Source organism: Ischnura elegans, chromosome 9 (assembly GCF_921293095.1).
Source record: "Ischnura elegans chromosome 9, ioIscEleg1.1, whole genome shotgun sequence".
Taxonomy (NCBI): domain Eukaryota; kingdom Metazoa; phylum Arthropoda; class Insecta; order Odonata; family Coenagrionidae; genus Ischnura; species Ischnura elegans.
The window spans coordinates 550791-577247 of NC_060254.1; the positions used below are offsets into that span (position 1 = coordinate 550791).

The 26457-nt window shown below is 42.0% G+C and overlaps 2 protein-coding genes across 3 annotated transcripts in view; one reads left to right on the forward strand and one right to left on the reverse strand.

Annotated features, from left to right (window-relative positions):
- LOC124166097 (probable protein arginine N-methyltransferase 6.2) overlaps positions 1-26457 on the reverse strand; it is a 192062-nt gene that overhangs the window by 44063 nt on the left and 121542 nt on the right. The window lies entirely within an intron of this gene.
- On the forward strand, positions 21952-23965 carry LOC124166099 (putative nuclease HARBI1). Its single transcript, XM_046543734.1, has 3 exons — positions 21952-23349; positions 23429-23623; positions 23702-23965. The coding sequence occupies exons 1-3, from the start codon at positions 23187-23189 to the stop codon at positions 23866-23868; spliced, it is 525 nt and encodes a 174-aa protein (XP_046399690.1). The 5' UTR covers positions 21952-23186; the 3' UTR covers positions 23869-23965.

Consider the following 26457-nt stretch of genomic DNA (forward strand, 5'->3'; position numbering starts at 1 on the left):
TCAATCGAATATCCAAAAATTCAATTGGATTTTCAAATTTACAACTGAAAATACGAATATTCCATTGAATATTAGGAAATTCAATGGAATTCGAAGAAAAGACACAATTGATTTTTCAAGTATTCCATTGGATTCTCAAATTTTCAATGGAATTCCCAAATATCCTAAGCCGTGTCCCAACTCGTTAGCCATTAGGCATCATGTATTTAGCCAGCCAGATTCTGGGCAGCCAACCACAAGGGAGCATGAATTGGGACATCCTTACGGAGGTGCTGCCATCTACTGGGCACTAGGCCAATGCAAAACAAGAGATAATCGGAATGATTTGAACAAATGATGAACAAAACCCACCCTAAATTGTTAAAATGTGATTTTGAGTATTAGATGTCGGAGAAGAGTATTTGATCATAATTTTAGTATCTTAGACAACCTTTTTGTAATAGTAAAGTAGGGGTATACTTTCAAATTCGTATTTTTAGTTCCGTATGGTTTTGTTAAAGAGGTTTTAGCTAAGTTTGTGGCGAAATGTTAACGTATATCCCTTTTAATTGGTTTGTAATATTTAAATCGTCTCTCAACCAAGTACTTTTTTGAATTCCTTATATTTTAGCAATTTAATTTTTAGTTTTGTATTATTAGAACAGGTCTATTTAGTCTATTCAAACGGTTACCGTCTGATTTGGGATTTATTTAAAGTATGGTTTACGTACATAAATCAGGTTTCGGTATCATCTTTTAATCACCATACATTTTAATTTTTGTTACTTATTCCGATTCCAATTTCGGGACTTTGTCCAATAACATATAATAATAATTGTTTATTCTTACGGGTGTTAACCTAATGTACAAAAAGTGTTAAATAAGAATTTAGACATAGTGTTACATAATTAAGAATATATTAGAAGCATATAAACATCAATAAGCATTATTTAACACGTTAGAAAAGTAAACGGTAGCAAAAGATAACATGTGATCGGTATAAAAAGTTATAAAATAACATATACATACACAAGAAGCATATAAACATTAATTAGCATTAAAATTAACGCCGCCTTCTCTTTAACTAATTTCTCCGTAATTCTTACACTTCCATTAACGCAATTTCATTATTATAAACAAAATAAAAATTAATAATTATTCGAACAAGTCTCAAAATATCAACACTACTTGCAAACAAGTACTATCCCTTGTTGACAGCCATGATGCCCTTTCTCCTGAAGACGCTTTGCACGCTTTGAATCATGGGAAAAGTGGGGCGAAGGATGCACTCCTCGATGCCTAAATCTGGCGGCCGCGTTAGCTGCCTAAATTCCCTCCCTTATGCTGGCTAACGAGTTGGGACATCCTTCCAAGATGGCGTCATGGCTAAATCCTGGAATTGGCATAGCCAAATGGCCAATTGGGACACGGCTCTATTGAAATCTCAAATACTCCATTGAAATCTCAAATACTCAATTGAAATCAAAAATACCGTTATTCAAATGTTTACGTGCACATGGTTGACTGGGTTATGGTCAGTTGTGGTTAATTTTTTGCTTGTGGAGAAAAGACTATTTAGTATCGTTGTTATTTAACCTGTGCTTGATCCCCACAGCGTTGTTTTAGGCCATTCGTGTGTTTCTTCCGTGATATAGTGGAAGTCTTGATGTGATTGTTGTGCTGCAGTGTGTTCATTTAGTAATCTATCGTTTGCCTTCAGTTTTTTGACTGGTTATACTAACGTTTGTGTTTAAAATGTAAGCATATTTATATAACTTAATTATACGTACGTGCGTTACGTCGCCGACAAAAAACTACTAGCATTGTCGGAATAGTGTGTATCACGCAGGTTTGTTTGTGTGAAGTGAAATTCCCGTGTTCTAGTATAAACATGAGTGACATGTTTCTGTTGTGAAAAACAAGTTATGTTGGCTTCTGTTGTAGATTTATTGGTCCGTTATAATACATGGTCTTGACAACGTAGTCACCACAGAAAGACTGCCGGTTTCTGTACAGCAAACAACACTCTACCACAAGTGGCAGCACCGACACATATGTGGCGACATCTATACGACATACATACAACATCTCCCTTCCTTTATAACAAAATAACTTTTAATAAAAATATAATGAACCCAACAACATTCTTGGAAATAATACATAATACATACATATGAGGATTTAAACACAATTAAGGATACTCTGAGTCAGAGTACCTTTTAGGGGGCTTAACAAGTCGACCCGACCAAGACCTGTTAGACTTAGGTGTTGATAATTGTTGGTCATCCTGTCCTTCCCTTGAAACCTGAGAGCTCATTCCTTGAATTGCCTTGGGAGTGCCTTCTGCCAGGTTATTGTAATTTTGCACTGATTGCGGAAATGATTTCGAGCTATTATATTTTAGCCTCAAATGATGGCGGTTTCTGCGATACATAGTTCCATCGGGTGTCCTAAGGTAATATGACCTGGGGCAGTTTTCTGATACAGCTGTAATGACAGCTGGATGCCAATAATCATTTGGAAATTTTTTGAAGTATATATGATCCCCAGCCTTTAATGTGGGCAATTCTTTTGTTCTCTGATTAGCATAGGTTTTCATGGAAGTTCTTTGCTTTTTAATGCCCCTTTGATATTCTTTAACCGTCACTGTCTTCGGTTGTAAATTTTGGAGAGAAATAGGCAAATTAAATCTTAACTGACGGCCCATTAATAGTTTTGATGGTGAAGGTAAATTGGTTTTAGCAGTGGTCCTATAATGAAGCAAGGCTAGATAAGGATCTTTGCCTTCCTCGTGACTCTTTAATAGGATACTTTTTGCTATTTTAACAAAACTTTCAATTTGGCCATTAGATCTTGGATAGTAAGGACTCGTGGTAACATGCTCTATTTCCCATTCAGAAAGGAATGTTTTAAATTCTGCTGAACTAAACGGAGGGCCATTGTCACTAACCAAATACACTGGGATTCCATGGCGAGCAAAAATTGACTTGAGTTGGGTGACCACTAAGGATGCAGTATATCCTGCTTTTAACAATGCCAACTCAAAGTACTTAGAATAATAATCTCCAATTACTAAGTACGTCAAACCTCTAAAGGACAATAAATCGACTCCAACTCGTTCCCAGGGAAATTTAGAAATTGGGTAATTAACTATTGGTTCATGGGGATTATGACACCGGAATTTGGCACAAATTTCACATTGACTGATTAAATTTTCTAAGTCAGAGTTCATATTTGGCCAGTAAATTATGCCACGAACTAAACTTTTAGTTTTAATTAGCCCTTGATGACCCATGTGGACTTTTTGTAAAATTTCATGGCGTAAGGCAGCAGGGACAACAAGACTGGATCCTCTAAAAACTAAGTTACCTGCTACATTTATTTCAGAGCGCATATTCCAGTACGGTTTAGCACACTGTTCCACTTTCATTTTTGAGCTTGGCCAGCCTTGGTAATAATATTTTTTGAGTACTGACAATGTTGGATCATCATTTGTTACAGCAATAAATTCTTCACGTTTTTGCTCAGACATGGCTAGATTATTTAACAACAAATTAATATGGACTTCCACATCCTGTTCAATGTCAGTGACTTCAGTTTCAGGAAGAGAGCCCTTGACAGTGCATCAGCAATAAACATATATTTACCAGGAACATAAATAACTTTTAAATGATAGGACTGAAGTGCCAACATCATTCTTTGCAGGCGACTAGGCACATCTGCCAATGGTTTTTGAAACAATGTCACCAAAGGTCTATGATCTGTTTCAACATTGACCATATGTCCATAAACAAATTGATGAAACTTCTGACAACCAAACTGAATAGCATACAATTCTTTTTCAATTTGTGCATACCTTTGCTGGCTTTCTGTAAGACTCTTTGAAGCATATGAAACTGGTTGACCCTTTTGCAATAGAACAGCTCCAACAGCAGTGCTAGAAGCATCAACTGACAGTGTGATTGGTAAATTAACATCAAAATGTCTAAGCACTGGAGCAGTAGTTATAATTTTCTTTAATCTATTAAATACACTATCATGATTTGAATCCCAAGTCCAGACAACATCTTTAGCAAGAAGTTTTCTAAGTGTTTCAGATTCTTTTGCCAAATTATTTAAATAGGGACTTAAGTAACCATACCAAGAAATCTTTTCAATTCTTTAGGGTTCTGTGGTCTAGGCATTTCACATATGGCCCTTACTTTAGAATTATCTGCCCTCATGCCATTCTCATCAAAAATATGACCTAAAAAGTTAATTTCCTTGACTCTGAAATGACATTTTGATTTGTTAAATTTAAGATTAACTTCCTTAGCCCTTTGAAAAACTCTTTGAATCCTTTCAGTATGTATACTTTCATTTTCTGCCCACACCAAAATATCATCTGCATAAACCAAAACACCAGGGATATCAGAAAATATTTCTGTCATGATCCTGCTAAATATTTCTGGTGCAGAATTAAGTCCATATGGCAGCCTCAGAAATTTATACCTGCCAAAGGGGGTTTGAAAAGCACATAAATTAGAGCTTTCTGGTTCCAATGGTATCATCCAAAAGCCTGAATAAGCATCAAGATGAGAAAATACTTTAGCACCTTTGAGTTTATATCTTACTTGTTCAATAGTTGGCAGAGGATAATGAGACCTCATTAATGCCCGATTAAGATTACGAGGATCAAGACAGATCCTCAACTGCCCAGACTTTTTTTTTCTACTATTACAATTGAGCTTACCCAGGGTGTTGGGTCAGATACCTTTGTTACCACTCCCAGCTTTTCCATTCTCTGTAACTCATCTTTGAGCCTTGAGTATAAAGAAAATGGCACCTTCCTGAGAGGCTCAACCTTGGGTGGTACATCAGAGTGCATATTTAGAGTACATTTGTATGGGAGACATCCCAAACCCTGAAAAAGGTCAGAATATTTAAGCAATAGTGAGTCAAATGTGACACTTCGTACAAATATATTAGAATTACAGGTCATTAAAACTCTCTTGATTAGTCCCAACTCTTGACATGTTGTGAGCCCTATAACAGAAAAACATGGTTGGTCAGCGACCACAAATTTAATTGACACAATCCTTGCAGGAACAATTACACATTTTAAATTAACTATTCCTCTGACTTTGACCTCACTACCCCCCAATCCACTTATTCTAATTGATGTTTGTACAATATTAGACTCGGCAATATTTAACATTTTAAATGTTTCGTAGGATATGACATTCGCCATGGCACCAGTGTCCAAAATAAATGGAACTTTAATATCATTGATTATTAGTTCTATTTGCCAGGCTGACGATAAAACATTATGACACATCACAGGTTTGTCATCGTTTGACTTTGATTCTTTCTGGCAATTGATGATACCCAAAAACAAAGAATCATTTTGATCGATAGCATCGACCGTCACAGTTTTAATAGTGTCACGAAAAAAACAACATTTTGCATAATGACCCTTTTTAGAGCATACTCGACACTGAACCTGTTCTGCTGGACACTTGTAGCGATGAACTTGACCACACTTGGAGCATTGAGTCTGCCGCGGCGATCTGAGCAGCTGCCGCCCGAACGGTTGACGTTGCTGCGCATGCGCGGACGTCTGCGTATTTCTCGTGGACCGTGCCGTTGCTGAACTCTGCGTGGTCGTCCGACGTGATGGTGCACCGGGGCGCGAACGTTGAACAAAGCTTACATCAGCCACTTTCAGTTTTTCCGCATCTCGCTGTGACGACAGAATGACTTTGGCGAGATTAACTGTCTTAGAGAGATCGAGGTCTGGCTCTTGCAGTAGCTTCTCTCTAACCACATGATGTCGCCGATTCATATTTAGTATAAATATGTCCTTTACCAGCGACTCTCGCAAATTACCGAACTCGCACGTATGACTCCGATTTTGCAGGTCAGTCAAATATACATCGATATCATCCTGACCTTGTAGTCTTGAAAAAAATTTATATCTTTGCATAGTCAGGTTCTTTTTTGGCAGGAAATGGCTATTAAATTTTCTCACCAATTCATCAAAAGTAACTTGTGATCTGTCCACGTTGAAGGAATTAAAAACCTCCAACCCGTAGGGGCCAATGTAGTGGAGTAATAATGCCACCCGTCGTTCTTCCTTTTCTGACACGAGACCACTGGCAATTAGATATATTTCGAAAGTTTGAAACCAGTGTTTCCAATTCACTGCGATATTGCCCTCTGTCTCCATCGGACGCACGTGGCCTGACATGCCGATCGTAGTCTGTGATCGCGGTTGAACACCCGTATTTGATTCAAGCCGGTCGGATTCGTCGGTTTTAGGCATTTCGACCTACTTTTACTTGAAACATAACAGTCGTAGCACAGACTTAAAGAAACTGGTACTTCGCGACACTTCTGACACCATGTTGTAGATTTATTGGTCCGTTATAATACATGGTCTTGACAACGTAGTCACCACAGAAAGACTGCCGGTTTCTGTACAGCAAACAACACTCTACCACAAGTGGCAGCACCGACACATATGTGGCGACATCTATACGACATACATACAACAGCTTCATGTCAAACCAGAAGTATATTTATCAGTATTTTAAAGAAGCCTTTCTTAGATAAAGACGTGTGAGATATTTGTTGGTGAAGTTGTTATCGCTAATCGCGGAAAAACGTCTTCTTTTCGACAACTATTCAACGTTGTTTGAACTGGTAAAAGATGTGGCTCTCATGGTATAGTTGTTGTTCTGATAATCATGGCAAAACTATACAGCTTTCGATAACTATTCATGATTGTGAGAAGTGATGTAAGATGTGGAAAAGCCCAATTAAAGTTTTCATGACACTGCTTCTAAAAATATTTCAACTTTAATTTTTGTTCACATGTTTTATTTATTCAGAATTCGGGATTCGTGAAATTTAGATGTTAAGTATATTCTACCTAATAATAAGTTTACCATATTGGATGTATTACTGTATTTGTAATTTTTTCAATTGAACTGTTTCATTGAAAAGTGACAAATTTCAATGGAATTTTTTTTCAATTGTAAAAATTTTCATTTGAACTGTTCCATTGAAAATTTTTCAATTGAACTGTTCCATTGAAATTTGTCACTTTTCAATGGAACATTTCAATTGAATTTTTTCCCATTGAATTTTTCCAATAGGGAAAATATAAGTTCTAAAAATACCCAAAAGCCATTTTATTAATCCGCACTAATGAGTGTAAATTAATGTGGAAGATGAATGCTGTAGACGTAGTAGTTTTCCCTCGGTTGAGTTGCAAAGTTCGCGAAGTTGACAAAACGGCTAATTTTTCGGTGCGCGGAGTCATTTATTGCACTGGCCGTGTCTACATTTTTGAATTTTTTTAAGAAAATAAATCAGAATTTAGGATAACATTTACTTTAAAATGACGTATAGTTCATTATTATAGCATGAAGTGAAGCCGCAGGATATAAATTTGCAAAGTACAGCGGCACATCATTTTGACGCCGACAGTAGAAGAAAACGCTGTCTTCTTGGCTGGCACTCGAATGCATGAGGGTCAACATTGCTCTATATTTTTATATTTCCTCCCTTGATTTTAAACATCATGGAATTTTCTATGTCCTTCCGTAACTGAAATTGAACAAGTGCCATAAATAATTTGAGTCCAACGTAACCATCGAGAAACACCTATCTCGATTTTTGTTGAGAAGTTGAGTTTTTATTCTACGGCGGCCGAATTATCGAAAAATCTCAGTTTCAAGTTATTCAGTCGATGAAATATGGAAATATTATTTATATTAAAGTTATCTTCGCTCACATAGCACACGGGTTTATCATTCCGTTTATTATACTCTTATTTTTCCGTAACGCTCATCCCGACAGACGGCATGCATCGAGGCTTTTCTTCTAATTTCCTCCGTGGGAATGCACACGAAAATTTTTTCTGGGGTGTTATTGCACAGAGGAACATTGCACCACTTGTAATTTTTCCTTATTTCACCCATGTTCTCCTTTAAACGCAACGTGGCTCTTTCAAACCTGCAGTTACTGGGCTTGGATCTGGACTCCTACTGAACTATGACGTCACGGCCTAAGATTAGTGGGGGCGGTATTTTTTAGCCCGCGAAACTCGGGAGACTTTTGGGAGTCATTTTCTAGTGTATAAACTGAATTTTAAGCGGAAAAAAGTATATTGCGGTACTAAGTGTTTACTGTAGTATATCAGCATACTGTTTATAAAAAGTATGCAATTTCCCTATTGCGGAGAGATTTAACATTCCGGCATCCACACTTTCCACAATTATTGCCAACAGGTACAAGATGGGAAATGGTATTGAGAAATTTGGTCCGGAAAGGAAGAGGTCTCGGTCATGCAAAAATGACAAATTAGACAGGAAAGTATTTGAGTGGTTTACGGAGGTGAGAAGTGCCAATATCCCGTTATCTGGGTCCATCCTACAGGACCGGGCGAAAACAATAGCCCTAAAATTAGGGATAGATGATTTCCACGCCTCTAATGGATGGCTCTCAAGATTTAAGCGTCGGTGGAATTTGACGACTCTCAGGGTATGTGGGGAGGAAGCAGCAGTCGACGTGGCCGTGGTGGAGGAGTGGAAGGAACATTTGCCTTCCTTGGTGGCTGGGTATGATCCCAAAGACATTTTTAACGCCGATGAGTTTGGCTTCTTCTATAATCTCCTTCCGGACTCCATGTTAGCTACCAAGGGAGAAATTTGCCATGGGGGCAAACGAAGTAAAGAAAGATTGACCGTTCTTTTCTGCACTAACAGTGACGGGTCAGAAAAGTTGAAGCCTTTCGTGATTGGTAAGTTTGTGAGTCCGAGGTGCTTCAAGCATGTTAAAAAATGCCATGCCGTTATGGGAATAACAAAAGTGCGTGGATGACGGCAATTTCATTTAGAGAGTGGTTCGCATCACTTGACGCAGTCATGGGGGGTAAAAATAGAAAAATTCTTCTTTTCCTTGACGGCTGCACCGCTCACAAAACATCAGATATGAAGCTGAGAAACGTGAAAGTCGTACATTTTCCCCCTAATTGCACGAGCAAAGTGCAACCACTCGATCAGGGGATTATATCCCTCGTGATGAGGGCCTATAGAAGGCAGCTGGTTGAATATCTTCTACCTAGAATAGGAAACACGGATGACATCAAGTCACTGAAGTGGAACATCCTGCAAGCCATTCAGCGTCTCTGTGTTGCATGGGATGGAGTAGAGAAGAGCGCAATCACGAATTGCTTCAGGAGGGCAGGCTTTCCCGGAGAGATGGACGTCCAAGACGACCCACAGCCGGAGGAGAGGGAGGAATGGGGCGAAGTCGCACAATTGTTAAACATTGAAGGGGTATCTTTCGAAGACTTTGCAAACATTGATGATGATCTCGCTGTTTTTGGCAAGAATGAGGATCCTGAAATAATCACAGAGACGCAGGATGTGAGCGATGAAGAGAGAGAAAAGTCCAGCAATTGCGTAGTGCGCCCCAGTTGGAAGGAAGTGGTGGACGCAGTAGATGTTTTTGAGCGAGTTTTTATTACTTCAGAAGATGGAATAGAAAATTTGAAAATTCTGCGGCAGGTTGAGCAAGCAGCCAGTAAAGAAATGAGAAAAAGGATGAGACAGACAACTTTGCAAAACTATTTTAAATAGAATAATTTTGGATTAAAAAACTTAAAAACAGATACCGTCTCTTATTTATTAAAAATATTATTTAAACCCATTTTTTTTCGAAATTTGTATAAACTTCCTGAAATGTAATCATTTGCAAAGAATATGGAATGTTTCGGCTGAGGTAAGTCTCAAGAGAGCTGACTGTATATACAGCGAGGACAGTAGACGATGCTGTATTTATATTTGTGAGGAGGAAAGTGAAGGAGAGATAAATCGAAAGGCAGATTACTAATACATGAATTTTGTCCTCCTTCTGGGTGTGTGAAATAAGTTGGGTTACTTGAAGAGCGGCAGACCACAGGGTCACGCACTGTCGGAGACGCATGAGATTTCGGTTAGGGGAAGGGGAATCACTGAGGAGAGGAATGGGCGAGGGAGGGCTCCCCGAAGAAACGTGGAAGGGGAGGGGAGATAACAGCAGCATTGTAGAGAAAGAGTCGACTAAGTGCGTAGTTCTTCTTCCTTTCAGAGGGGAAATGTTATTGAATAATAGACATTTTGGTATGAAATGTTTGGGAGTGGTTAGTTGTAAATCCACTCCTTTCCTCCTCATTTCAGTGCGTGCGTGGGGTTAGACTTCTTGCTGTGTCCAACTGAAAACATCTCCACTCCAAATTGTTAGCATGAAATATTGTCGTGAACCGACTTTTCACCCTGTTGCTAGGCCCCTCGCCTCGTAGGCATTCTTAAGTGACCTCCACATATCTCCCGCCCACACGCTTTTCGCATCATGTGTCCTCTCTCCCGGATTTTAGCTTTCCCTCCTAATTTTGCCGTATTTGGTTATTGCCATACTTGGACCACCTCCCTTTTTTTAGACCATGTTCCTTTCCTCGACCCGCCCTTTTTTATTAGCCAGGCTCCCACGGATAAAGGACCCGTGAGGCCAAAAACCAGTTCTAAGATATTCGCGTTGCGTATTTTACATATCGCAACGCTCGTTAATTCTTGCGCCTACCCTGTGGAATCACCGCTTATGGTAAACCACGCGACCACTGGTTTCCGGCAGACATCCGGGAAAACACTTAACACTCGCTTCTGACGTCAGATTAACCCATACCCCCTTGGGTAATAAATTTATATAGAATACGGTCGACTTTCAAAAGGTCGTGGGAAACCTACGCATTTATTCTGTTTGCACGTGTCGAGCGACCCGTGGAATATTCCAGAGGGGGGACCCATTATAAATAGGTAAACTCGGAGACGCCAAGGATCATTCGCTCTTCTGGACGTGGAACCTCTGCCACTCTGATTCTCGCCTTGTCAGCCGACAAACCAGCGTCTTCTCTCCACCACATCGCCAGTTAAGCCGATCGTTCGATCCACCTCGAACTATCCGTCCGATTCTCCAACTCTGCTTCGCCATGAGCTCTTTTGACGAGTAAGTTAGCCAAAGTCTCACATGTATTCTTACTGAATGTTATTAAATGGACTTTACTTAAGAAATGGGTGTGTATTCCTTTATAATGACTGCCTCTGTTAATTAAGATCCTTCTCTACCTCTAGCTACGAATCCCCAAATAGTATCGTGCTCTTTCGAGGTCACGACAAATGGTGTATATGCACCGGGTAAATTACAAGCAGTCTTATAAAAGAATTCACATCGCACTTTGTGCATAAATTAGATATTAGTTATGTTTTTTCTTTGAGCAAGGCGTGTGGGAAACGCCCTATGTTGTAAGATGTATGAATTAATTTCTCTCTTACAGGAAGTGTTTTTTATGTTGCATGTTTGCTCTTTTTTGTGATCTGTGTCGAGTTTTGATTATGTGTTAGGCAGGGTTTTGCTTTCCAGGAAATGTTCTTGATTTTGTGTTTGCGTGTGTAATATTTAAGTGCGTGTGTAGTACTTAAGTATAGGGTTTTTTATTTTCGCTTCCTACCTGTGCTTCGCGTAAGAGTCTCTCCGTTCAACCTGTATTTAGTCTCTTCTGAGTTTTGAGGGTAAATTCATGTCGACGTCAAGAACGCCGCCCCCAAAAAGAAGTGACCGTTTGGCAGGAAAACCTCCTGCGTATCGTATTCCCGTAAATCCTACTAGGCGTCCGGCTGGGGACTCCGAAACGAGCGACTCAGAGGGTGATTTGAGGGAAGATAAGGTCCTTGTTACGGACTTAAGAACGTTGCAAATAAACGCAGCGGCGATGGCTGATGGTGGGACGACAGCGCCGACCGAGGAGGCTGGCCCTTCAGGCGAAAATAATACTTCGACATTTCCTCGTATAGGTGGAGTCCATCTGACGCCACCGAAGTTTAGCGGGAATGCAAACGAATGCCCCTTGCAATTTTTATCTACCTTCAATAAGATTAGCACTGCCAACTCATGGTCAACCGACGCACGATTAAGACTTTTCCCATGTTTTCTAGAAAGTACTGCCCAAAGATGGTTGCAAGCACTTCCGGCCTATGACGTAGAATCAGGTGCCCTTCGTGGCACCTGGGAAGAACTGGTGGCGGCCTTCAAGGCTGCCTTCAAGGGGACGATGTCGGATGAGATGAAGGCCCATAGATTGAACGAGCGCACTCAGCAAGCGTTCGAAACCTCCGAATCATATTTCTATGACGTGACCGCCTTATGCAAAGAGGTTGATCCCCAAATGCGTGAATCGGAAAAAATCCGTAACATCCTCAAGGGGCTGAGGCCAGATATTGTAAGGGTCGTGTTGCCTATGAAGGCTAGGACCTGTGAAGAATTATTAGAATTTATTAAGCTGCATGAGGCAGCCATTTTGGTCTCGGAAACCGTGAAAGAAAAAATTACCCCTCAGAAAGCAGTTGAGCAATCGAACGCCTCGATAGGACGATTAGAAAAAGAAATCTCTCGTCTTCGCGGCGAATTGGAAAGGAGTAGACGTTATTCAGGCCCACCAATGAGGCAAGGAACCCCTCGTTATTATCAGGAAAGGCCCCCTCCGAGTCCTAGGATCAATCAAGAGAGATTTAACCCCCAGAACAGAGGTCAAGGCGGACCAAATCAGGCGACGCCGCCGAGGCGCCAACCTTATGATCAAAAACCGAGGACGCCTGATGGGCGCATAGTTTGCTACAGTTGCGGGAAAACCGGGCATTACGCTTCCGTATGCCCGAATAAACCAGATCAGGGGCCTCGGCCCGCCCCACGTGAAAAAAAGATCGTGGGAAACTCAAATGCGCGGATGTAATAGAGGCAGCATTCGCGGATAGACCGGACGTTAAAGACCTCCTTCTCATCAAAGCAGACGTAGAGGACCACCTAGATCAGACAGTTTTGGTTGATACGGGAGCTGGGATTTGCGTTCTAAGAGACGACCTAGTAAGATCTCCAATTCGCAAAACCTCGCTGGGTATAAAAGGGGCAGACGGAACTCCAGTGAAGGTATTGGGAATGGCTGCCGTAAAAATTAGGCTTAAGGGGAAAGCTGAGTTCCATTTAGAAGCAATAGTCATTAAAAATGCCTACGTCTCCTTGGTGTTGGGAAATGATTTCTTACGCCGTACTCGAGCGAGGATAGATCTTCACTCAGGCATAGTTGGGCTAAAATGGGGAGACGAAGAAATCTTTCTGGCGACGAATTTCTTTAATCCCGACTTTTCTGACTCATCCTCGGATGAGGATGATGATGAGCAGGGTGAGTTGGACAAATTGCGACTCGGATACGACTTAACTGTTCCCCCTAGATCTCAAATTAAATATGAGGGTCCACGAAGGACGAACGCACCTAGGGATATTTTAGTGACGACAGCAATGCTCACTCAACGGGGGTTGAGTGTCGAAGTCCCCCAGAGCGGCGACAATATAGTAGCTATGGTTTGTAACCACCGATTCGTTCCTCAAAAACTATTCAAGGGGACTACCCTAGGGAGGAGGCTTAGACACGAAAATACCGGAGGGGGAGATATAGATTTTGGCGAAGTGGAAGAGGTTGATTTCATTGAAAATTTTCCAGAGCCGTTAGACATTAATCCGGATTTGAATCGCAAGGAAAGAAAACAAATAGACGCTCTATTAGCTCAGTATAGAGATGTATTTGCTTGGAGTCCAAGTGAGATGGGAAGGACTCATCTAGCGGAGCACTCAATACCCACAGGGGATGCAATGCCAATTCATCAAGCGCCTTACAGAGTTTCGCACAAAGAAAAAGAAATAATCAGAGGACAAATGGTGGAGGCGCCGGGTATTTTGTGGTGGACGTGAGAGTTCAGTTGGAAAACTATACGAATATCGTGGATAGCGCAGTGTCAGAGATACGAAAACGAGTTACGAATTTACAGACGGCCCTTAAGGCTCAAATTGTTCGAGCCTCTAATATGTCAATTGAGGTGAAGGAGATGATAATGGTCTTAACAGACATTTTTATCTCGGAACTTTTATGCTCAAGGGAAGTTAACAATGCATTTGCGAGAAAACGAAGCACTCCATAGATGCCAAAATAAATTATTGCCCACGTCAATTTTCCCAATTGAAGCGCTACAGAAAGATTTAGATGCACGTAACGAAAAATTGGCAAGCCGAGGCTATGAATGGGTGGTGCCGAACGCTGCTGAACTAGCAACGCTTCCGATATCGCATTGTCTCCTCCACGAGAAATACATGGTAATTCGCGTGAATGCCCCTATTGTTAGGATGGGCGCAAAGTGGAGTCTATTCGAAATCAGCGCGACACCATTCGCGTGGAAGGATCAGACCTGCTCCATTGTCCACGAAACAGTCTATGCGGCCGTAGACAGGAAACGTCTTCGTACAATTTCTGGCCCGGCATTGCATGACTGTCGTGCCCACTCGGATAGACTTTGCTTTCTGCCTAGATTTAGCGCAGATACGACTCATGGGCCGAGTTGCGCGATTCAAATGTTTAAAGGCGGAACGACGACACAACTCTCCCAGTCGTGCACCTTTCAATGCCGGCCGGGGAAGTCAACAATAATTAGCGAAGTAGGATTTGAGCTGTATATAATTACGCACCCTCCCCCCGAAATTAAAATCCTTTGTGAAAATTCCTATTCTAAAGTCATTAACTCATCACTAAGTGGACCAGGCGCTTTAGAACTGACGCTGCCATGTCATTGTGCAGCCCATTTCCCTGATAAATCAATAGTAATTAATGAAGGATATCCGTGTAATTCGGAAGTTCAAACAGTCAAAACCGCCCATATTTTGCCAGCTATCTGGACAACACTTGATTCACTTCTAATTGATCCGAAATCGCCTCAGACTCTGCCTACCTTCGAGAAATTAGAGGATTGTCTGAATACAAATTGGACCATTGAATTACCCCATTTAAATCTAACCCAACCTCAATTTATGGCCACAGACCCCTACGGTCCAGCCTATACTTCGAAATCGGACGATGCTGTCAGTGGAATAGCATTATCTTGGTCCTTACTCCTCTCTCTATTCCTCGGAATCCTTACCTATTTTGTATGGAAACACGAAAGAAGGATGCCCTATCTTGTTCTGACACCGGAGGGTCAACAGATTATATTCAGCCGCGCCATACACCGCACACCTAAGGATAAAGAACCTCAGGTAATAGACCTCTTTTTTAACGAGACCTCTTTTTTAACGAAAGGCATGAATTAACATTACGCTTTGGATGAATTCGCGGACTTGGAAATTTGAATAAAATAAATAACAAAATAAAATGCTAATAAAATAAAAAGCAGTCACCACCCACTCGTAATGCCAGTTGCCGGCGGAGATTACGACGGATGTTTGTCCGGAAGGATGAGTTTCTGTTTCCTGACGATAAAAAGCACACTTCCTTCCCTTGAAGCAGCGATTACGCATTTAGGGCGTTGTCTCATTGCGGGTATGAATGGGAGCCACAATGTAACGTACTCGCGAGTAGATTTTGTTAGCTTGCCTGTGAGAATAATGCTTGAGTATGAGAGTAATTTCGATGTAATTAACATGTGTTTATTTTTCAGCAATTACCGCCCGAGCTGTGAACAGCCGTAAGAGCGGTGACGCCAAAATGCATAATTTTGGTTGATTTTTTAAAGGCTTCGATTGGAGTGAAATCCTCGATGTATTATGGGTGGGATGTTGAAGCCAATCAGTGTAATAATTTTTGGCCGGCGTGAGATGCGCTTGGGGCCAGAGGAGAGCAAGGGATGAGAGACACCCCTCCTCCTTTTAGAGTGTTTTGTTGTTTTAAGAAGTAAAAGTTTTCAGTGGTACCACTTACGTAATTATTTTGGGAGATGAGGACTTCTCCTAGGGTCAGTATCTGGGGACGCCTAGAGGCCCGTGTTGAATTAATAAGTTTATGATGCATCATGTTGTTAATTGCCAGTAATGTACAAGTGTTAGTACATGGGCTTGAATGTATTTTATGAAATACTTTTGCCGGTAATACGTCAGGGAACGTATGGGCGTAATGGCTAGGTAAGCCAAGTTTTTATTAAGTAATTTGCCGGTAATACGTCAGAGAACGTATAGGCGCAGTGGCTAAGTAAGCCAAGTTAGCACAAGTTGGTGCTTTTTGTTCGTTTGGGTAATGAGGAATTACCCCGGTTTTAGATTACACTGAAAGAGGCTCAACAAGATTAAAAATGGTGCAATTCTTAAGCACTTTTATGAGGAAAGTTCGGTTTGCTGTTATGCAACGAACTGATCGCAGAAATATTAAGCTAAGATTTTTTTCTTAGGGGTACTGAAATATTTTTGTATCCACCTGACTGTGGGTCGGTGGAAAAGAAGTTATGTATTACTTATGAGAACGTGAATTGTTATCCAGCTAGATTTTTCCTCACGCAATTTTACATGACCTGGTCGCCTGTGAAGCGCAGCATGTTAATTAATTGGAGGAATTTAATTACTTACATACTTCCACTATTCAGTAATTTCAAGTACTTTTAGAAACAAACGTTTATCCGTCATAATTAACTTGATATATTTTAATTGTCCAGCTGAGAGTTTTAAACGACTTGTTAAAAAACCCATAAGGTTTTCTGATTACGCAACCTTTAATGCCACTTGTGAAATAACTAACGGAAGCGAATAGACTTGATCACTCTTACTGACTTCCTATTGTTGTTGTTCACTGTAAGCGCATTTTGTTTATTTCCTCAACGGAACTCTCTTTGCGCCAACGGCTAACCACGCCACTTCCTGTTATCGCGTGGCAAGCGCTCTTGCTTCACGCGAGGATGGCTCATGGCGTGTTTTGAAAGAGTGTGTGTCATTATCTCCTGTGGGCGTGTCTCCGGATGGGAGGCAGCCATTTTTAAAACACAGTCGACTCTCTACTGGCTTCTGGCATTTCATGGTGCCTGGCAATTTTTAAGATGCTGTGATATTTCTTTTGTATACTTTTATGAATCTTTTTTTTACTCAATTCTTAAGCGTTTGAATTCAGACTAAAAGTCTCCTTGGATTTGCTTGTATTCTTAACAGGCCGCTTGTCACGTCCTCTGTGACCATGACGCCTCAGAGGATTCTAGCCTGTGAAAATGGGAGGGGCCTGCGCCTCCTAGTGGTAGCGGTCCTGCTGACCACGCCCACTCACGGCGCGCCAAGAGCTGGCAGCCAATCACCCCACGTTGACCTGACCGCTGGCGCATACCTCAGGAACCTTCCAAATATAACGATTTACGAGACGGCATTAGCCCTGGCGTTTCGGTGGGACTTCAACCCAGGCTATCAGCTTCAGCTACTGAGAGAGATGGTTGGAAGGGCCTGCAAAACAGCTGATAATCGGCCAGTATGCAGTCTCCCACGGCTCGCGGTCGACTCTGCTCTTCGCGATTGGGACAGAAGGCACTGGTTCGAGTCATTGTCGGAGGCACCCCTGGCCACGGATGGGGGCGCGATGGTCAATACCTTCACACTTCCCACGCGCAGACATTCCAAACGAATGATAATCTCCGCGGAGGAAGCGAGGGAGCTGGAGAACGATTTGGCTGAAATGGGAGGTGTCAAAAATCTCTCAGCGCCTTGCATACCTACGTACGCACCGGCCTCGGGAGATAGGCCTGATTTTGGCCTACTGACCCTCATCACTTCCACCATAGCAGCCCAAAGAGATGTCCTAGCCATGTGTCAGACGCGTAGGCTGAGCCCCTCGGTCGTGAATGTGGATAGACTTCGCGCTGAGTTATTATCACTGCAGCGCTCTGTCCACAGCCGAGGTTGGGAGCTGGCGATCCAACACTTCTCCAGATATTACGTTCTACCACTCCTTGATTGTTTACTATCCCCTTCGTCCTTATACCTATTCCTAGTGATACCTCTGACAAAGGCTAACACCACGTCAGTCTCACTCCACTCCTTTATCCCCATTCCCTTTGCCTACGGCGATTTCACTTGTCAAATCACGGCCCCTGCGGCGGAATTGGCTCTAGTACGTACCGCTGAAGGAGTAAAGTTGGGAAGTCTGCAGTGTAACCCTTATCGAGATGAGTTGTGCTCTCTCGAGTCGGTACGAGAAGACGAGTCCGTTCCGGCCAAGTGTGCGAAATTAGTCGCCCTTGGGGGTACGGCAGAAGAAGCAGCCAAGGTCTGCCCACTACATTGTCAACGATCATCGGAGACCCGGGTCATATCGCTTGGCCCGGCCACCTTTCTAATTACTCATCCTCCGGCCGATGCTGTGATCCGTTGCGACGCAGTCAGGTGGAGTGATTGGGGCGCTAGGAGAAAGGGTTCCTTTCGCATTACCCTTCCCTGCGACTGCCAACTGTCTTACAATGGCAGCGTAGTCGCTCCTACTTTTCCCTGTTTACCCTCAGCCAACCCTACCTTATCCGTCCGACGCCTTATTCCTGCGGAATGGTCGTTACTACTATCCGTTTCCCTTCCCCCTTTCTCAAAAGCGCACTCCTTATCCTGCACGGATCTGGACGAATGTACCAAATCATCATGGGATCCTGAGAGCCATTCCTCGCTTGAGCTTCGGCCGTGGATGTTATATTTGAATATCGCCATAATCCTTTTCCTCTGCCTCCCCTCCTTGTTCCTCAGCCTTTTACCTTATGTTACCTGTAATCGTCCTCCTGTACCTTTTTACCTGAGTACGAACGACACATCGCCATCGGATCGCCCTCCCCCAACGTCACCTACGAGACTTGGCCCTCCGTTAATTCCCCCTCCGCCCATTCCAACCGCAGCTGCTAGCTTCCGCCGTCCGTTACCCACCCCCGCCGTAACCGGTCCTGTTTATGAGGAAATACTGGAGACAGTCTACTTGCCCATGAGACGTCGGCCGTAGAACTTGTTTTGTGTTTAGTGTTTTTTGCGTGTGCTAGTGGGACTAGCTTTTTCCGTTTAGTGCTTTTTTGGTTGCTGGTGTTTTTTGTGTTTTTGGGTTATTGGTGTTTTATTTTTTTGTCTTGGGACTGCTCTTCAAGCTTAATTTTTTTTGGACTCTTGGAGTCGATTGGTGTATATTTTCTTTGTTCTGTGTTCTGATTACAATCTGTTTTGAGTTTTTTATCAGCTATGTTGTGCCTTCGGCCTCTTGCTGATCTTCATTGGCATTTTAATGGACTCGTTCACTTGCCTATGCTGTTGGACTTTTGGGCGCATAGGGCATTGCCAATGCTACGATGCTTCTTTTATTTACTGCATCGAATTCCTTTTATTATTTTTTTGATTTTTTTGTGTATATTTTTGCGTATTTGCTATTATGGTTTGTCGTTTTGGTTTATGTTGGTTCGAACATTTTCGTTTTTCCTAGATTTTGCTCTGCACCCTGTAGTTGTGCAGGCTTGTATTTGCTAGTGTTTTGGTAATGGGACAAGTATTTAGTGTTTTTTTTTTCTGTGTTGGGTGATCCTTTTCGCCCGTTGCTGTCTTTTTTGTGTGTTTTGCCCACTTTTCATGAGTGTTGGTTGATATTTTTGTGCTAAGGTACGGCTGACTTCATCAGCCCTAGTTTTATTGCTGGTATTGGGTTTTTTCGTTTTCGTATGTTGCCATTTTATTTTGTGTAATTCAAGTTGCATGTCGCTTCTCTGTACGGCGTGCATTTCGTTGTCATTTTTGAGGTTATTTGGTGTTTTGATTATTTTCTGATGTTTTGTATTTTTGTATCTGTGGCTTTGGCTTCTGGTTTTTACTTGCTCGTCCAATAGTGTTATCTAGGGTCATTTTTCGGGGACGAAAAACGCTTTTCCAAGGGGGGAAGTGATGTCGTGAACCGACTTTTCACCCTGTTGCTAGGCCCCTCGCCTCGTAGGCATTCTTAAGTGACCTCCACATATCTCCCGCCCACACGCTTTTCGCATCATGTGTCCTCTCTCCCGGATTTTAGCTTTCCCTCCTAATTTTGCCGTATTTGGTTATTGCCATACTTGGACCACCTCCCTTTTTTTAGACCATGTTCCTTTCCTCGACCCGCCCTTTTTTATTAGCCAGGCTCCCACGGATAAAGGACCCGTGAGGCCAAAAACCAGTTCTAAGATATTCGCGTTGCGTATTTTACATATCGCAACGCTCGTTAATTCTTGCGCCTACCCTGTGGAATCACCGCTTATGGTAAACCACGCGACCACTGGTTTCCGGCAGACATCCGGGAAAACACTTAACACTCGCTTCTGACGTCAGATTAACCCATACCCCCTTGGGTAATAAATTTATATAGAATACGGTCGACTTTCAAAAGGTCGTGGGAAACCTACGCATTTATTCTGTTTGCACGTGTCGAGCGACCCGTGGAATATTCCAGAGGGGGGACCCATTATAAATAGGTAAACTCGGAGACGCCAAGGATCATTCGCTCTTCAGGACGTGGAACCTCTGCCACTCTGATTCTCGCCTTGTCAGCCGACAAACCAGCGTCTTCTCTCCACCACATCGCCAGTTAAGCCGATCGTTCGATCCACCTCGAACTATCCGTCCGATTCTCCAACTCTGCTTCGCCATGAGCTCTTTTGACGAGTAAGTTAGCCAAAGTCTCACATGTATTCTTACTGAATGTTATTAAATGGACTTTACTTAAGAAATGGGTGTGTATTCCTTTATAATGACTGCCTCTGTTAATTAAGATCCTTCTCTACCTCTAGCTACGAATCCCCAAATAGTATCGTGCTCTTTCGAGGTCACGACAATATTACCAGTGCAACTAGAGTTTCCAGATTATCGATCTTCGCCTGGTTTGGGCAGAAGTCCTTCAAGTGTCATAAAAGACGCGAAAAGGAGTGGGATCAGGTTCTTTCACGTGTTTTTATTCTCTGCTAACGTAACGTTACTGATTGCTAACGTAAGTCGTATTGAATTGGTTAGATAGTGCTTTACTGACTAATTATTCCAGTTTAATAGTTTTGGCCTGCAAATGGCACATACGAGAGATACTTTCGGTAAAGGACTGAAAAACCACAAACCTCGCTTAAAATTGACTAACAATATCTAACTATGAAGAGGTGAACTGGATGAATTCCCAGCGATTCCAACTGTCCTTATACTCGGGGAATACTTTGTTGTTGTTTTTTGTCTATCATTGGGTAAAGTAATTGCGTAAGCTTGGTTTCGCTGAGCGTAACCCGGGGCAGCCTATTGATGACGGTTCCGGGATTTCCTTCCTTACCTTCCAATTCTATCCTCTCCCGAGGGCGTCGGCGGGCTCCTTTGTCGCGACGACCCCCTCCTTTTCCCTACCTCTCTACCACCCCCTCCTTGGGTAACTCGGGCGTATAAGTCTCGGACTTGGTTCTCGGGCTAAAGTTGAAACCGTATGGAGATTTTTAGTCTCTCCTTAACACTGGATGAAAGGCGACAAAGCGTGGATTCAAATATTACCTGGCTTACTCGAGGATAGTACTGCGTTTTGGCACCGAGGAATGGGTGTACCAGCAGAATACCGATCGTGTCCAGCTTCTATTAAGTCATACCTGAGAGGAGTATCGGTCATACTGAATGCATTATCATCTGAGATTGCCATTGTTACTTCGATTGCCGACTTCCACGATTTTACTCGTGGTAACTAACACGCCCCACCTTACTTCCATCGTCGTTTATAGATATTAGTACATACCGGTCACGAACATAGATATTTACCGGAATTTCAATAGGATGCCAACAATGCACTTTATTTCGTAAGTCTTTGGGCAATATTGCTCTTTCAGGCAAATTTGCTGCACAAAACTGCCATTTGATATCGACTTCAATTATTGCACTCAAAGAATAATGCCGACTAGATACTCAGGAAAATTATGGATCACTCTTTAAGACGTGATCCTTTGACATTAATTTTGGCGCTCCTTAAATTTCAGGCCATAGTTAAAGTAAGCGATGAGACGTTGAGCAGAATGGATGATGAAAATAGTAATTTCAATAAGAAATACGCAGATTGAAAATCACGCGGTGATAGCCACGGTATTATACAAAAGGTAAAAAATAAAAATTGTTTATCATCACCCTAGGGAAGGTTTTAATGGCGAATGAAGCAAGATTGATAAATTTACTCGACTTGCATCGTAAAGCACACGGAACACTTTGTGCCCCTGCGAAGACGCAACCCGCTCGTTACCCCTATACAACGAAACCCTCTACAGCGAAGTCATGATTTTCCCGGTCCCCTCAAATTCGTTGTACGGAGGTTTTACTGTATTTTCATTAATTTTGGTTAATTTTTTTGTACTACAGGTGCTAGCAATTTAAAGCTTCCATCCAATTTGAGGACTTAATATCTAATATGAATTAAACATTCCCTTTATTTTAGTATTTATAAGTATCACTTCTCTCATTCACATTCTTATCTTTGTTGGCATGATTTCTTAGGAGAAATATAAAAATATGTAACTATTATTGGAATTGCTTTGTTTTGTTAGACCTCTACTCTATACTTTTATGTTTACGTACCTGTATAGAGAAGTATATGGAGAGAGGCCAGCTCTGCTAATAGTATGAACATATTTCCTGAATTCATAGGTTTTGTGTGCTCTGCATTTTTTTGCTGGTGGGAGCTACCAGCGACGAGTTGGGCAGAATTATTTGCACCCTATATGTGCCAAACGGAGGTTTGCAAATGCATCAGGGTGGTGAGTGATGTTATAAATCTGCACCTAATGGCAGCATGGGTGAGATACCTGCAAACGCAGAGGGAGAAGTTTGCTATAAAGGCTAGGTATCCTGGTTTTTAAGTGGTTTGGTAATTTTTCATATTTTGAACACATGAATGCTTTGTATTGATATTTATTGCACCCATAAGGTTCATGGAGAAGGTTCGATTCCCTGGTGTGATCGGTGCCATAAATGGGACCCATATCGCCACTGTGCCTCCTGAAAACCACAGAGAGCACATTTACTTCAACCGCAAGCACTTCCACAGTAAAAATGTGAGTGTTGTGAGTATCTTTTACATATAATGGCAGTTGATGGCCTTGCATAACAGTTCTGAGCTATATATTAGTTGACAGTAATTTAAATTAACAATAGCTGAAATGGTTTTGCTTATGGTAATGAGGAATTAATAAAATTTGTATGAAATGTAATGAAATTTATTCATGTTCGTGATGCAGATTGATTTTCTATCATGTCATATGATGGTAACATAGGAAAAACCTATTTATCAGAATAAGGGATTATTACTACATGTTGGCATTGGTATTCCTTGGCTTTGAAATAATCATAATGAAATGTTTCTGTCTTTTAAGGTGTGTGACTATGACCTAAAAATTATTGCTGTTAATGCGCAGCATGGAGGCAGAGCGCATGACGCTCACATTTGGCGTGCCTCCGGACTGCGACAGCACTTGCAGGAGTGTCACCAGCAAGGTGACAGGAGTAGTTGGCTTATTGGTAAGCAGGAAATAGTAGTCTCAATGTGCTAATATTTTCATTTTTACCCCTGTGCTGTATTATTTTCTCTATAAATTAGGTGATTCTGCCTATCCGCTTGAGCCATGGTTCATGACCCCTTTCATTGGTCCTCATGAGGGAACCCCAGAGGCCCGATACAATGCTCGATTCACCAGAGCCAGGGCGTGTGTTGAGAGGTGCTTTGGTGTCTGGAAGGGGTGGTTCAGATGCCTGAGGAGGGACCCCACTCTCCATTATTCACCTGAGCGAGCAGGTTGTACAAAATTTCTGTTGTCTGCCTTCACATTTGAGAATTTAAAAAATAAATAATATTCGATGTTAATTTCATTAGGGGTAATAATTAACGCATGCGCTGTGCTCCACAACATGGCTCTTCATTACCGAGTGGACCTCCCTGAGCCACATGTAGAGGATCAGGTGAATGTTGTGATGGATGGAGCTGGTGTTGGGGAGGGAAATGCTGTGAGGAGGAGATTGGTGCCATTGCATTTCACGTAAGATTTATGCAAGTGAAAATTGGTTTGTGTCAGTTGCAAACTTCATGCCAATTACCTTATGAATTATTCAATAGAAAATTTTATGGTTACTCAATAGGGTGGTTTCCTGTTATTTTTCATTGCCTAAATTGAAAGATTATTACTCCTAGAATATATATTTCATGCTTTTAAACTTTTAAATGACGATATCCATTTTTCACGATTAAATTAAAAGAGAAAAGCACGTGCAAAATTCAATGGCTAAGTATGAATGCTGGGAAAAGCTCATGTGACGTCATTCTGGTTCCCCCTGACATAATGTGTGACCACCTTGGTGTGAAGCCTTGAGCACCGATACGGTGCAGGATGCTAGCAGGTAGTGCTTGGCTTAAATAAGGATTATTAGTACCCTATCAAACCATTAACATTCATTTAAACCGGGATGTCTAAAACCAAATATTTTGTATGTTGTGAGTACAGTAATGGTGGGTAACGAATCACAATCAAAGCCTTTCGTTTTCTTTAATGAAGGAAACTACCCTATTATGTACTTTTAGATTTTTAAATGATGATATCTATTTTTTGCGATTAAATGAAAAGTGAAAATTTTCAAGCGTGCGAAAACATGACGGCTAAGTGTGAATGCTGGACAAGAGGTGACCTTGGGGTGAGGCTCTGAGCGCTTATACAACACAGGATGCTAACAGGTAGCAGAGTACCATGCTAGCTGGTAGCGCATGGCTTAAATAAGGATTATTAATATCTTTTCAAACGAGGAAATCTTTCCGACCTTAGCCAGTTTTAATAGGTGATTATTAAGACATATTTCCCTGAACTCTTTGCCTCATGCATGCATTTGTAAACTCAGACGATGTAAAACTCCTATCTACTCGTATAGAAACTAGGTTCCTTTGACGTCACGTGGAATGGCATCGCATGGGCGCCAATCTGGCCTTTTTTCAAATGAGGATAAATTTGACCGTTGCCATTCGTCTAAACCGGTATTTCTAAAACCAAATAATTTGTATATTATGAGTACAGTATGTTGGAGATATTATAACAGTTGATGTTCTGAGCTACCGAAAAGAATAAGCTGCATTCTTTCTGCGCAAAATCCAACTCAGTAATGGTGGGTAACGAATCGCAATCAATGCCTTTCATTTTCTTTAAAGAAGAAAACTACCGTATGGTCATGCCTGCCAACCTGCCAACTGCTCTGAAAACATGGAGGGTAGTCAAATTAGCCGCAAGGAACTCATCGCATAGTACCTAGGAGTATGTGGGTGTGGATAAGATTAGAGAAGATGAAGGGAACAATGAATAAGAACAAGTAGACTAAGAATGTCTTGCGAAGATAAGAAACTTTAGATGAAATGCTGAGGAGGCAGACTTTGGATGGGGTGAGTGCAGAGGGGGGAGGGGGGGAGGATGTCATAACTACTAAAGTCATTCCGTGTGACGTTTGTGATAATATTTATCACCATAAATGTTCTGGCTTGAACGAAATATGTTTGCGCATACTGAGTGACCACATGTTCATTAGCTGGAAGTGTTTTTCTTGCCGTTATCGGAAGCACCGGCTTGCCAATATGGCGTCCGACATTGATGAACTGAAATCGGAGTTTAAAGCTCTGAAGCTCGAGTTTTCGACCCATATGAAGCCGACCATCCCCAAAAAAGTCAGTTTCGCGGATGCTAATTCGGCAAATCTTGTTCCTGAGATGGGAAAGTCGAAAGACACGATGTAACAAGTCGCAACATCAATTAGTGAAGTGACGGTGCAGAATCAGCCTGTGAATTCGTCAAGAATAAATGGCGGGTCAGTTGCCAAACCTGACGCACCTCCTCGTCATCCGCCTCGGATAATTGGATCGCCTGATACCCCGACTTCTAAGTTCAGTGGCAGGAAAAATGTGTCCGTGAATGTGAGCCGACCGGATGTTCCTACCGCCGAGGGGGCTGACAGCGAAACCGACGCCGACGGCTTTACGAAAATTACACATAAGCGTAAATCCAGAAGAAAGGGCACCATTTTTGGATCAAATACAGTGGTCAGTGATGAGTGCTCCTTCTCCGGAGTGCCCCAACGCGTAAACCTATACGTCGGGGATGTGAACAAATCAACCACATCGGAGGAAATAGAGAACTACCTAAGAAGAAAGTTTCCCTCCAGCGATTTCGAGTGCTCCACTCTAAACTGCGGCCGAATATATAATTCTTTCGTGGTTACCGCCCCCATGAAACTTTTGAATGTCCTCCTCAAGAGTAAAACATGGCCGGACAACGTCTCTATAAGCAAGTACTTTCCCCCCAAAAAGTCACTAGTGAGCCAACAGCCTGATGTGCCCCCGGTTATCTCCAAATCAGAATTAAGTGCCACGAGTATCGAATCTCTACCCCTTAATGGCATCAATAGCAATCAAACTGAACAGTTTGATTGCTATTGACTCCTCTGAGGACTTGACTGCTACACCAGTCATCTCCTGACTAGGAGTTTCTGACCTAAACAAGTGTCGTCACAAAGGCTACAGTGAATGTAGGGAGATATATGGAACCGTGAAGTTTTTCTTCGTCAACATTCAGCGTATTAGGAATAAATACCTTGAACTAG